The 15,409-nt window shown below is 34.4% G+C and overlaps 1 protein-coding gene and 1 pseudogene across 1 annotated transcript in view; both read right to left on the reverse strand.

Moving 5' to 3' along the window:
- LOC113199625 (large ribosomal subunit protein eL43 pseudogene) lies at positions 1-12,637 on the reverse strand (annotated as a pseudogene).
- Positions 8,531-15,409, reverse strand: part of Uhmk1 (U2AF homology motif kinase 1) — a 20,985-nt gene continuing 14,106 nt past the window's right edge. Inside the window, exon 8 of the mRNA XM_026412673.2 lies at positions 8,531-14,957. Coding sequence (XP_026268458.1) covers positions 14,811-14,957 — 147 coding nt within the window. The 3' untranslated portion in view covers positions 8,531-14,810. The remainder of the gene's footprint in view (positions 14,958-15,409) is intronic.

Raw genomic sequence — 15,409 nt, forward strand, 5'->3', positions numbered from 1 at the left:
CTACTGGTCTTTCAATTCCTTCAGCCTTCTGATTGCAGACTTGACTGTGACGGCAGAAGTGTGTTGTAGGTCCAGGCACCACTAGCCACTGTTTTCATGCAGGAACCACAGTGCCAGATCCCCACAGCCCGTCTCTTCAACTTGGTTTTGCCACAGAAGGAACATGTGTACTTGGCGTGCTGACTGATTTCAATTTTCTTCACCATTTTCTGGAGGGAGGCACCGTAGCGGGTCCCATATTTAGAATGACAATTATCAATAATACAAACAACAATAAATGCTGGTAAGGATGTGGCAGGGGGAAGGAACTCTAATACACTGTTGGTGGGAATGTAAGTTAATCACTTGGGGAATCAGTGGACTAGGAATGGAACCAACATTTGACCAGCTATCCACTCCTTGGAATTTATCCAAAAGAATTAAGTCAGCATATCTTAAGGATACCCACACACCTATGTTTATAGCAGCACAATTTACAATAGCCAAATCATAGAACTAGCCTAATTGTCGACAGATAATGGGTAAAGAAAATATGGTACATCTACACAATGGATTTTTATTCAGCCATTCAAGAACAAAATTATGTCTTTTGCAGGCAAATGGAGAGAACTGGAGAGTATTAAATTATGTTAAGCAAAATAAGCCAGATTCAGAAAGTAGAGGGAGAAAAGGGAAAAATAAGGGATCTCATGAAAATGGGAGGAAGACTGGTTGGCTAGAGGGAAGGGATGTGGGGGTAGGAGGAGGGGAAGTAATAGAGAATGAAATTAACCAAATTATGTTACATAAATATAAGAATATGATACCATGAAACTCACTATTCTGTATAATTATTATGCACCAATTAAAAGGTTTTTTTGTTCTCCACAATGGAGAATGCAGGAAGCCCATAGCATGGCTCAGTTCAAATCCAAAAGCCTGAGAAACCAGGGACAAGAAGACTGCTGGTGCAATTCCTGGAGGCCAAGAGCAGGAGAAAAAGGGTGTCCCAGCTCAAGGAGAGACAGAAAATTCATCTATCCTCTGCCTTTTTATTCTACCTACGTCTATACATGACTAAATGGTTTCTCCCCACATTAAGGGCAGATCTTCCCCCACTAAATCCACTAATTCAAATGCCAATCTCTCCCAGAAACACACAGGCATACCCAAAACAATGCTTTCCTAGATATCTGCATAGCTCTTAATCCAGTCAGGTCAGCACTTAAAATTAACTGTCAGACATTCTTTTCTTTGATTCTGCAGAAAGCATGTATTCTCAGCCTTTTTGATAAGCTAGTAGCAAATGCTCTGCACTTCAAGCGTAAGCCATGACTGGGTATGAAGATTGTCTAACTCTGTGATGCATTGTTGGGAAATTTGTAGACTACCAGAACTGCATTGTTCACCTGTTCTCTCAGTGAACACTATCCATTTGATTCCATCACCTGACTACTGCATTACTTCAATAAATTCAAAATTTGGTTCAGAGAAAAGAGATGCTATTTCTTTTAATTCTCTCATTCTTTGACAGAAATCATGTAGCATTCCTATAAGACACATCCTTTTAGCTGTGAAATAAATAAGTTGCAATCACAGTTTTTGAAGATTTCACATACAATGGGAAGAAGCACATACATATTATGTGAAGAAATGCTAAGAGTGGGCTCTTAGATTTTAAATTTAGATTTATTAGGGACATTAAGGAAAGAATACTTGTTTCAGCTCAGGGACAAAGATTCATAGGCTGATTCTTAGGCCAAGAAATGATGCACAGAAATGGAGGTAGTATTCTTGGCAAATATTGGAAAAATGGGCCCAACATTCAGGATAGAGTTGGAGAGGAGATGGCAAGACATATGGAGCGGAGTTTGGTAAATATTGAAGTGATTGGGATGCTTGTTTAAACACAGATGATCAGGCTTTACCCCAAATTTACTGATTTGAAATGTCTAGAAGAATAGCCTGGGAATCTATATTTTTGATCAGTGTCCCAAGTTTTTTTTTTGATTAGGAAAGTTTAGGGGACACTGCCTAAACTTGGGAGCCATTGAAGAGTTTTAAGAAGGGGAGAAATTGGACCACAACAGAATTTCTAACTTTGTTGGCAGAGTGAAACCTAAAGGCAAGGACATTACTGTAATTGTTTAATTACTGTAATTGTTTAATAAGCAATTATGGTTCAATATGCTGCTGACATAGTTTCATATGGGTATGAATTTCAGAGATTAAATTTAAGAGAGATTTAGAATGGGAATGATTACATTTTGAAAGTAAGGGAGGAAAACTAAATGGTTCCTTGAGTACATGGCTTATTACCAGAAAAAAGAACACAGTCAAGATAGGTTTTGTGATGACTCCTGAGCCAAATGAACAATTCTTCCTTCTATAATAATTGCCACCTCTCAAAAGGAAGATTCTATAATAGTCTTTGTCCAATATGGAACAATATCTTGTCACAGTTTATTGGCTTAGGATAGATAAACATACTGTGTCAACTAAATATTCTCTTCTGAGAATTTATTGGATGTAAAGAAAGCCAGTTTTTAAATGTGGCTGGAATTTTAACAGTCTCCAGTGGGCAGTGGTATCCCACCACTGGGGATACCACTGGTAGTAGTTGGGGAAGCAGAGAGAAAAGAAATGTCAGTATTAAGAGCAAGAGGACAGAGGAAGAAGAAGGGGGTGGGGAAGAGAGAGGGGGTGATGAAGACACACACTAAAAGAAGTAGCAGAGACCAGGAGAGTTAAGAAAGCCATCAGGAGAGTCCTGGCAGCTTCACAGTTCCTGGTTCCTAGCTGTGTGTGAGACCTGGCTGCTTTATTATTATTATATCTCATAAACTCAACTACTGTGTCCTACTGATAAATTCTTTTGTTTGTTGGTTTACTAATTTAGGACAGTGCTCCTTTCTATTATGAAAAGTAGGAGGGGAATCGCTAAGATAAAACAGGTAAAGAAAACATCTAGTAAGGGAATGCCTGAGACGAAACAGGTATTTACCTGTGTTTGGCAGATAGGTGGAAGTTAAATGAGAATGGCTCTGGTCACCTACATAAGGCATAAAGCAAGCAGATAAAAAATATAAGCTTAAGGATAAGAGATAAAATATATAAGCTATCTAGATGCTAAAATTATTCTGGAGGAAAGTTAAAGATTTATTAGTTCCTTGGATGTAGAAATGATCTTTTAGTTGCTAAAAATGTAGTTCAGTGGTAAAGTGCTTGCCCAGCATGGGCGAGGCCCTGGGTTCAATTCACAGTACTGCCAAGAGGGGAAAAAAAAGATTCTTTGGGTGCTATTGCTAAAAACAGAATTTTCCCTAAGTTAGAATTCTTAGGTACGATTAAAGACTATGAATATGATTTACCTAATAAAACTATAATGATAGCAATTAGTAAAGAGAAAACCTCCAAATGCAAGTCATACCTAATATTTATTCCAGATGTGTAAAATTACTCATGCTCAGTGTTTTCCATTTTCTCTCAGGAAAAACCAACCACCAGAGGACAACTTAGATGACTCTATTGACTTTGCTAAAGAAATCAGGAGTGATTTCTCAATGTTTTAGCTACAAATAAGGACAAGGAATGCCTCAAGAGTCATAAATATTATGACACTTCCTTAAATCACAGTGGCCCTAGGAATTTGTCTGGGATGTTGTCCAAACATGTGTTAAGCATTATTTGTCATGGAATTTTCTGTAATAATGTTTTAAATTAAATGATCACTAGGACATTGGTCAATTATAATGGGTCTTTGGACCATAGTTGTTTCTTCTTTTTTCTCTTAAAGTCACACATTCCTGTAAATAATTTTTTAAGTTTAGGTCCTGAAATGAATGCCCCTAGCCAAAAGTGCATATCAAGAGACAGAAAAAAGATAGGAAGAAAATATACTGTTTTTTTTTCCCCAAATTTTCTTGAACATAGAATTTAGGAGAAAAAATAGAATTGTTTTTAAAATGCACCTATCTTGGGTCTGTATGTTTAATTATACAGAATCTTTTGACTGGCTCCTGGGTAGAAGAAGAAAAAAGTTACGAAGTCGAGATAATTGGGGAAAATGACCATATATTAAATATTTCTGATTCAATGTTAAATTCCGAGGGAGTGATAAGGAATTGTGCTGAAATACTCAGGGGACAGGTTCAGATCTGGAACTTTTAAATGGTTCATAAAAAATAATTAAATTTACTAACATGAAGAGGGAAAGAACAAGAGGGAAAACAACTGCACTAACATGTTGACAATGAGTAAAGGATATATTGGCATATGAGCATCAACTTGCAGCATCCTTCAATCATCCTCTTCTTGAGGTCAGCAGTAGACACCTGACTTCTTTGGGAAAATATGCATATTCAGAACCTTATTTAACCATGGACTGTTTTCTTCTTTTTAATCCATGGAATATTTTCAACCTACCCCACTCCTCAAAACTTTTTTTTTGTTTTTTTTTTTTTTTTTTAATATCAGGGATTGAACCCAGGGGCACTTAACCACTCAGTCACATTCCCAGCCCTTTTAATTTTTTTTTTTTTTTTTTAATTTTTGAGACAGGGTCTCACTATGTTGCTTAGGGCCTTGATAAACTGCTAAAGCTGGCTTTGAACTTGTGATCTTCCTGCCTCAGCCTTTCAAGCCACTGGAATTACAGGCATGCACCACTGTGCCTGGCCTCAAAGCTTCTCTTGATATCATACAGCATGATATTGTTTCAAGGATACAGTATAGGGAGCGCTTGAGTAAACACTAAAGCACTTCATTAATTTCAACTTGCTCAACTACTACCTAGATAAACTTTGTGCTTCATTCTAACTTTAAAGATGAGACTCTACATGCTTAATTCTTTTCTTCAGAAAATTTTATTCAAACATGTTTTAATGTACAGTAAATGTAGTTTTCCTTTCTTAAACAAAAATAAGCATACTGACATATTAGCCTCCAGAGAGGCTCTCTTCTGCCAAATGTACAAAAATGAGGCCCTTCAGATGTTGTTAGAGATAACTAACAAATGTGTTTGTTACCTTAATAGTTCATTTTCAGCTAAAATTCAATTGTCCCTTTTGAGAGCTTCATCATCAAAAAGGTCATTGCAAAATCTCAACTTCATTTTTCTCAGTATACCACTGGTCCTTTTAAAGCTCTGTGGTCTTGAAAATGTAAATATTTTATAACAGTGATATTTTGCTACTGGTCTGATGTTTTTCTCACTGCTTTACAAATCAATTGAAAAGTCTTGTTCAGAGGTCCTTGTCATAGAGCCTGTGCCAGCTCTTCACAAGCTGGGAGATGTTTAATTTAGCTGGTACTTAAATATACAGCCTTCAATCATCCACTTTCCTTTCAGTTGGTCTGAGCATTTTTATTTCTATGTAAACAGGCTGAAACACATATATAGACATTATAGATAATTTATAAGATATATATGTAGGTGACACTGTATACTGCATCAAAAAATAGGCTTTTGGAAATATTTTAGCAATTATGTGTTATAACTATCATGTTCAGCTGTAATTTAACCATTTTTATTCAAAGTTGCAGAATAGTGGATAGAACTACAAGTTACAACAGAACACCTCGTACTTTTTTGTTTTTGGTAGTAGGGATTGAACCCAGGGGTGCTTTACTATTAAGCTAAATCCCCAGTTCATTTATTTTTTATTTCCAGACAGTCTCTCATTAAATTGCCTAGGCTGGACGTGAACTTGGTGATTATCCCAGCCTCCCATATTGCTGGGATTATAGGCATGTGCCACCACACCTGGCTTAAATTAAAAATTTGCTTAGCAATTTCAACATACTCACGTTAAGGAATTCAGGGTCTTAGTTGTTCTGCTAATTCTATGTTAACATACGGAAATGAAAAATTCTCATTTCTTAAGATCATGAAAATTCTCTTCACAAGAATAATTTGCCATATTTTTAAAATCCAAAGAAAGCCTATTTTTCCAACTTCCTTTGTAAAATACTCAATTACCAATATTATTCATGTATCAATAGTTTACATTTCATAACTGTTTCCTTTTGCTTAATAGTTAATTGAAGTAAACTACTGAACTATCATTCTTTTTTTTTAATATTTGAACTCAGTAACAACTTTTTAATTACAGAAATTTTCATTAAATACATTGAATTTCACTTTTCAGAAATATATCTCTAAGGAAAAGACGACTTAGAATATTGCTATTACATACATCTATGTGAAGGTATTGTGAATTTATAAACTGATGAGTCTCTAAATCAATGTGCAGTATGGTTACTCTAGCTAAATTAATTCTGCAAAATACTAAAGGAATAGACTTTAACATCAGATTGTTGACAAATGGACTACAGTGAATTTCTGAGTTTTCTAAGTAACAATAATTGAAAAGCCAGAATCTTAGACTTACTTGTCTGTTATCAACTTGTTAAAATATCTATACAAATTACCATTTAAAAAAAGTTTGAATCAAGCAACTTTTATATAATAAGAGGGGAAAAATCTTTGTTTTAAGATACACATGCATAACCACATTTTTATGAAGGATATTATAATCAAAGAATAGATTGCAGAATTTGTAGTTGATTTACAATGTTTTTGTATTTTTTTTTTATTTTTTATTTATTTTTTTATTGTTGGTCGTTCAAAACATTACATAGTTCTTAATACATCATATTTCACAGTTTGATTCAAGTGGGTTATGAACTCCCAATTTTACCCCGTATACAGATTGCTGTATCACCTCAGTTACCCTTCCATTGATTGACAAATTGCCTTTCTAGTGTCTGATGTATTCTGCTGTCTGTCCTATTCTCTACTATCCCCCCTCCCCACCCCTCCCCTCCCCTTTTCTCTCTCTACCCCTTCTACTGTAAATCATTTCTTCGATTTGTATTATCTTGTCTTACCCCTCCTTTCCTCTTATATGTCATTTTGTATAACCCTGAGGATCGCCTTCCATTTCCATGCGGTTTCCCTTCTCACTCCCTTTCCCTCCCACCTCTCATCCCTGTTTAATGTTCACATACTGGTGCCACCCACATCCAACTGGCTGCCCGATTCTATAAATTCATTTTCAACTCCACATATAGCTGGAGCAATTACTAGTTCAGGTATAATGACAGGAATACAGATCTAAATATGGTGCCCATTTGGGACTGGGGGAACACAGGGAAGATAACTAGAGACGGTGACAATTAAAAGGTAAACAGGATTTCATCACAGAAAAAGTGAGGGGGCAGGGAATTAATGGCATTTTGATAAGAGGCTCAGACACAGAAAATGAATGAAATTTGCAGAAATAGGGATAGTTTAGAACAACTAAAATATGAAGTATAAATGGGGAGAAACAAGATGAGGCAGGATTAGCAGGTGGGGCCAGTTTGTGTCTTAGATGTCAATTTAAGGGGATTAGGTTATTATTGTGAAGTAATGGGCAGAAGAGATAGGAAATAAAATGAAAAACTTTAAATCAGGAAGAAGTAAGGAAACAATTTGTATTCTAACAAGCCTTCCCAGCTATTACACTATAGTGTGAAAATTGCTGATTTAAACATTTGTAATTAATAGATTTAGTTCTGAAAACAGTCTCTTAAGGTGTCCCTCTTTACTTTTTCCCTTGAATTTCTCATCAGATCAGTCATCAACTTCCTGAAATAACATATCAGTCCCCCTCCGGAGCAGGCTAGTAAATGAATACTATCTCAAAGTTTTATGAAATGTTGAGCCTCAGTTACCATATGTAAAAACAGAACATTAAACATAACATAAACTATGAAAAACAGTATCCCTCACCTAGTTGATATTCCACAACTGAAGGCTGTTTATTACTATTGGTTCTCACAACATAAAAATACAACAATTGTCAAAATCAGGTCACTTGATTAAAGCTATCCAACTTGATAGAGCCAAGATCAGAACACAAATCCCAATTGTGATTTCATTAGGCCAGGCTATTTCTACAATACGAAGGACATTAAAAAAAAAAAAATCCCTACATTTCAGTATCATTCCAAAAATGAAAAAAATCATTCTTCAGAGATAGTTTAAATTATAAAAATTTTTTCAATGATAGCTTTTTAGTAAAAATTAAATCACAACTACATTAAGCTCTTATCTGAATATGAAGTATATATATATATATACACCTTATATGTATATATTTATAATATTATAGTATACATTTATATATTACATAAGTACAAAATACTGGAAATGAAAAACCAATTATTTTATTTTTAAGCTTTATTTTATCACTCTTATCAAACACACATCAGAAAGCATATCAACAGTGCATCTTATGGTAAGTCAGTTTACAACAAAACTGAACAAGGCAATTGTGTTTACAGAAAAAGTTTTCAGCAAAAAGTACGCAATACAGTCCATCAAAATGCAGTGCTTATACTTTTTAGGTACATAGGAAAGTGGAAAATAAAATTCTTTGCTACTCAGCAAGAAGCAGCAAGTCTGAAAGACTTTGGAAATCAGAAATTGAGGGATATTTTAAAAGAACTTCTTGGTACTGACACACATCTACATTTATAGTCCCACTTATTTGTTAAAAACAAAAACAAAAAAAAAAACAACTCACAAACTATAAGACATCACAAAGATCAGAGACCATAGTGCCAAGAAATGCCAAGACCAATTTGCTACTGAAACAACTGGTAGAAATGTTATAGACAGCTATTCACTGTGCAAGGTGATATTCTTGCAGTTCTGAGGTGAAGGTGAACCTCCAGAAGAGGACACTCCTCATAACTGGCTTTAGTTTAAGTGATCTTTCACATATTTTGTAATGACACCTACTCATCAAAAACATAGCAATTGCATAAGGGGAAATAGATTTTACTATTCACAACCAACCACTCCAGTGCTGACACAGGAGGCCATAGACTTAAAATTTATTGATTACAATGGGATTTCTAAGAGTGGTTAAAATATAGCAAAGATGGAGCCTTTGGGGGGTGGGTAGGGGAATCCCTTGTACCCCAGATTCCACACTGTTAAGGAATGTTAAGTTATTTGAAATTTTTCAGAAAAAAAATTAAGAATGAAAAGAGTAAATCCTTCTGGACAAAATGTGACAGCTTTACTCTCTGTAAAATAAGTAATCTCCAGCAGTGCAGATTAACTTTTAAAAATTATAATAAATAAACCCTATTTAAGTTCCATAAGGTGCTGTAACTTTGCAGCTAGTGCATTCTAATGCCACTCACTGAACCCAATATGCAAAGGGAAACAGAGAGATGGCTGATCCCCAGTTTCTGATCCCTGATGTGCATGAAAGGTTAGTGAACACCAAATACAAAAAAGCTGGAATTCCAATATTTACTATTAAAAATCAGGATAAACTGAAAATGGAATTTAATCTGATTTTATAAACTCTTAAAATAATTTTCTGGGAAAGTAACAAAAAGGAATGTATAGGAAAGGCAATACAGGTACCCAGTCTAGATTTTAAAAAATAAATGATTAATTAGTATATATAAGATTATAAACACCAGTCAGGGAGTCATTTTCTTCCCCTCATCTATTTTTTTTAACCCTTAAATTTGGCAATCTTCTGAAAATATATGCCAACAAAATAACTATAGATAATTTGAATAACTGAAGAAATTCTGAATTCATATATGCATGATTTGAGAATACCTCACTACATTTGTTTTTATATACTCACTGTCCTGATATCATGAATGTATTTAAAGGGGAAATAAATTAAAAGAGGAAGGCAATCTGGGATAAAAAGGGTGACTACAAATAATTCTCACTAATAGCTTACTATAGGAAGTAGCTCTGATTTTTATGTGAGGGCTTCCTAAAAAGAAACAAAAAGAACTAGAACAATTCCGGTTTTGTTTTTTTTTGCCAGAATGTGACTTATTTTCATTATACAAAGTAGTATAACAAAATAAGTTCTCTTCTGCATCACAAAGATTAATAGTCATGTAAGGCAAATTAGAATGTTTCTCTTTGCCTTTAAATTAAAATATTATGAACTCAGTTCATAAAATATACATGGTCTTCAAAAAGTCATCAAGTTTTCTTCAGGTTACTGTGGCAGTTACCCAATTTAATGGGAAATAAAATAGGGGCAATCATTTGGTAAGTTTCCCATGAATTCCAGCATTTATGGTGCCACAAGCACAACTGCCATGATTATGACAACTATCTGAAAAGCGCAAATAAAGCAAATTTAAAACAATAATCTTCATAAGCAGTACAAAGAATAATGAAAGTGCTAGCTATAAGAAAATAATAAGAACCTCATATTAGGAGAACAAAGTTTGCGTAAACTATATATCTTATATCCTGAAGATCACCTTAATGACCACCTATAAAATATAAAATTTCCTAAATGCTCTCGGCTCACAGATATTTCTTTTACAGCCCATTTCTCCTATAAAAATCACAGCAAAAATATTTAAAATTGTTTACCTTCTTAAATATCCATAATATTTGTCAACTGAATATGTTGTGAATCTACTTACTGGTCATCACATAATTCAAAAATATTAACATTTGGGGAAAGTGGCTATGATAACATGATATATTCTGTGGTATCAGGTAGAAAAGAAGCTAACTTGAATCTTTAAAACTCTGGGTATTCTAAAAATCAAAATGTCCATGTTCCTCTATGATTAATATAAAATCTAAATATAACCATAGGCCTCAGATGAGCTCCCCTATAATGAATACTCAACATTTGTATATTCATTGAGAAGGCTACTAATGAATTCTAACTTGACAGACTACCATCTCAAAATAAAGGTGATTCAGTGAGCACCTTAAGAAATGGGAATTCTTTTGAGCTAACTGTGACTAAAGACTGGTCTGATTGTGATCACACTTGAAATAGAGAGCTAGAGTAGTAAAATTTGAGGAAGGAACCTGCCATTAAAAAATGAAGCTAGATCCAGGGAAGAATTTTCTGCCAGATACCTGGCTTTTCCATCAGACATAATACTGGAATAAAATTAAATATGATAGTTTTACATATAACAGAAAAAAAAAGATACCAAGGAAATTTTGGACTTTTTAACATTATATGACTCAATCCAAAAGTTCTTTCCAGAAAAAGTTGGAGGTGCAATTAATCATCATCTGGTAAGCTTTCACCCAGATGAGTGTTAATATTTCCCAGGAAACAAAAGGCACTTGCACAAATCCTTAACTATCTACACATCCTCCAGACTAAAAGCCATGATGTGATTCCATCTGTACCCTAATCTGAATAAAACCACCCAGCATGTACCCTTGCATAAGAGTCTAGGTAAAATGTGGTTACTGAGAGTCTCCCTGGCTCCCTCACCCAGTAACTGTATTATTTTAATTATTATCAGTTACTGCAGAGATTTTCATTAATTATTTTTAAAAATGCCATGCTGCCAAGCATAACTGATAGTAAAATTATGTTAAGATAAGCCTAATTTAAAAAGTCAGAAAACAAGCCTAAGAAAATGATGTTAGTCACCTATATTTGATGAATTAACTCAAAAAGAGCCATGAAACAATATGAGTAACTTGATGCCCTTACCAGGGGGATGGATAGTCCAGTGTACAAGACAGAATCAAGTATCAGGCCTATAGTTTTTCTTCAACTTCCTCCACGTGGCAGCATTGCTGCTGGCAGGTTAGCATATCTCAACACTCTTTAGCAGCTGGAGTACCAAAAAGAAGGCCACACTTCTCTCAATTAAAACAAAAAGAAGGATGAATAAAAGTATACTTAAGGTTTTTGTTCTAAAAGCAGCCATAGTTTTGGCTCAAGGTACAGCAGAAAAGGAATTTCTCTAAAGAGAGCTGCTATGTTGATTGCCATACAACAAGGAAGACATTCAGTAGTGATAAATGCAGATCTCTTATTGCAAAAGGACAAATTTTTTCAATTCCTTTAAAATGCAGCCAATACTTTTAGCTAGTGCTATCTCACTGAGGTGTCTTACTCTTCTTGTTCTTCTCTAAATACAGCATTATAGTTTGAATAGTGGCTAGTTAGTCACTTCTTCCAAATATGCTTCTAAAGAACCCAAAATTTCCTATAAACAATTCATATGCCTTTTCTAGGGTGAAATGTACCATGGCTATACCATGTTACAATAAAGAAGAAATTGGGAAGGTGAGTGGGAAAGAAGCACAGGTATTATTTTAGGGAAAGGAAAACTACCTGAGATAAAATTTGTCCCCAAGGGTAGGGGTTAAGTGACATGAAACCTCACCTCTTTACCCTGCTTCTCAGAAAGAAAATTTCTAGGTTTTCAATAACTTTGAAGAATTCCTGTGTATTTCATCCTTAAAGAATCAAGAAAATTGCATCTTTCATAATATTTTGTTTCCAGTTTAAGAAGATATTTAGATTAAACTTCTGATAATATCAGAGGGAGGGAGAATCTGCAAAGATCATCTTTGGTAGAATGGGCTAAGAGCTATAAATGATAATTTAAGTTATGGTAGGTATCTTTTTTTAAATTTCGTGGCTTTCATATAAAATATTTAATTCAATGCATGGTTACTTAGACTCATCAATTATTTCTTCAGCTCCCTTAAAAATCTAGTTAGCATCTTCTGAAATAAAATTCTACAGTGTTAAACACTAATATATGTATGAATACATCTGCAATAAGATGATCAAAGAATGCTGTGAAGTACAGCATCAATGTTAGCAGCATACTGCATGACTAAGCTTAAAAGCCTATCTGCAGTTTATTTGCAAGGATTTTTCTCTCTATTTTTTTTTTTTAGGGGTAGGGGAAAGAGGTACATGTGCTAGCCTAGAATACTTGCCCATAGAAAGAATTCATCTGTAGAATGTCTTTAATGGAATATGCATAAGGACCTACTGTTTCTAAGAAGCAGCTAGCCATATAAAGAATTATGCTTTTGGAAAGCTTAGGACATCACAATATTGGTTCTACCCTTCAATTCTGACTTGAAAACCAACCAACCAACCAATCAATCCTTAAAAGAGCCAAAATAAAAAAGGATAATTATTCTTCCTAAGGGCACGTATCAGGGATGATAGTATAAGACCCTTTGGTAATTCATAAGTCAGCCTCCTTATACCAAATTTGGCTTCATAATAAATATTAAGGGAGAGCCCTGAATAATTTGGTAACAACTAAAATGTCAAATAGTGATTGTGTGAAGAGGCAAAATAACTCATGCCCTATAATGCAGATTCTAATTGGGCTCTCAATAATTTGCATGGCACAACAAGAAAAGCCTACATGAGGAGGCTTCCAACAGGGAAAGATATAAAAGACTTTTTCCTGAGGGAAAAAAAAATTAATAAATAAAAATTTCATTTAGGTAAGAAAATAGAAAAAAATCCGTAATCTGTACATAACTTGTCCTTTTTTTTTGTACAATCAGTGCTTTACAAAGGTTTCCTAATTTTTATACCTTTAAGGACAATCATAAAATGAGAAGAATTCATAATTATAATTCTTAAAACCATGTAATCAACCTGTATCCATAAACTCATGCATACTGGCAACTTTTACTCATGAAAACATTTGATTGCTATAAATCCTTCTAAGATTTGAATTTTCTTTCATCTAATTCCATTTGTCTTAAATCTTCACCTTTCTTTACTTCCTAAAGTCAAAAACCAGACCACTTGCGATGATGTTCCTCTAGCTTGTCTTCAATTAAGCACAGAGGTAGAGCATAGAGGAAAGGGAAGACAAGGGCATGCTGGGAAAGTAAGTAAGAGATAAAAGGAAGTAAAAAAAAGGATCCTTGATTATCTGCCCTCTTTGCCTTTTTGTCCCCCCCCCTTTTTTTTGGTGATCCACTTCAATTTTCCATCCTACTTGGTAGAATCACATTTTGAGAAATCTAACAGTTATCACAGGAGATTTAGTATAAAAAGATGAGCCAATCAAATGTTTAAAGAAGATTGAAGGATGAGATAATTAACATGTACCTAAACTTACTTTGTTCCAATAGAATTAATAGTTTCAATACAACTCTGGTCTAGAGACTCCAGTTTGTTCTCAGCCTCTCAGGAATGACTGTTTTGTCATTTACATTCTATCAGACAGACCAATTTTAAAATACATACATCTTAAATCTTACAAGTGTGAAACAGATAGGGAAGAGATGGGTATAGACTGTATTAGCTCACAAGACTCACACTATAAAGTACACTGACTCAAGTTTTCTCTAGTCTTTCACACCTGCACATTCACTCAAGCAAACATACTAGACATAAAAATTGTGCAAGATCAAGCATCAGCTTTCTATTTTAAAAGCCTTAATAATATTAAAAAAATGTAGATAGGCTCACTGCAGTTTCTTTAAAGGAATATTAAGTACTACAGTACTCCTTTAAAAAAATTCACAACTCAGTGTTAAGAACACAGTAGGTAACTGCGGCTTGACAATTACTTAACATTATCGATAGCATCCAGTGCCAAATATGGATATCAACAATAAGAACCACCTGATAACATAAAGGAATAATCTGTAATTGATGTCACCAACCCTAACAAATTTAATAATACTCACTACAACATATTATTCACCTTTGCTTCATAGTCACGTGAAATAACTAATATCTGTTTAGGTTACATACTTAAGAGCAGCACCTGCCCTACTGCACGAGAAAAGGTTGCCCACATGGATGCTCTAAAACCCCTCAATGTATAGCTGAGAGGTCTTGTCCTACTCGGTGCCAAATGTTTTTATGCAACATTGCTTGGGCAATGACTGCACATTAGTAGGATAAATAAATATATGAAGTATTCCCTTAAAATGGCAAAGGAGTACTCCTGCATTCAGATGTGGAATACAATAATCCAAGAAATGGAAGAGGAGAAACAGGAAATAGTCCTTAGGTTACTGATTAAAGCAAGGTTTGATAAAGATATCCCCTCTTGTAGGCACTCAGCGGGTAGAATGTAGCCACAACGAATTTCCCATCAAACATCCTTCCAGTTAGTAATTTCTGAGCAGCTTTGGAATCACCAGCATTTGCATACTCAACAAACACCTGAAAGAGGAGAGAAAAAAAACAAAGAAGCTTCATGTCCCTAATTGTTTTAGATCAGTGCTTTAACAACTTTAATGAATATGCTAGTCACACTCCACATAAATATGTTTTTAGGTCCCAAGAGATTATAATAGAGCTGAAATATTCATATTGCTCAGTTTTTTACTGTACCTTTTCTATGCTGAGATACAACACTGCTTACTGTTGTGTTACAACTGCCTATAGTATTCAGTATAGTAACATGTTGTACAGGTTTAAAGGACAGCAGCAACAGACAATACCACATAGCCTAGGTATTTCAAAGGCTATTATTACCTAGGTTTGTGTAAGTATACTATCAGTTCACAGAACCACAAAATAGCCTAACAAAAATTAAAAGATAAATAAAAGCAAGCACACTATAGAACTTTTTTAAAAAGTAAAAGACAAGAAAGTAGTAATTATTCATAAAG

The sequence above is a fragment of the Urocitellus parryii genome, chromosome 11, assembly GCF_045843805.1.
Source record: "Urocitellus parryii isolate mUroPar1 chromosome 11, mUroPar1.hap1, whole genome shotgun sequence".
In the NCBI taxonomy this organism is placed as follows: domain Eukaryota; kingdom Metazoa; phylum Chordata; class Mammalia; order Rodentia; family Sciuridae; genus Urocitellus; species Urocitellus parryii.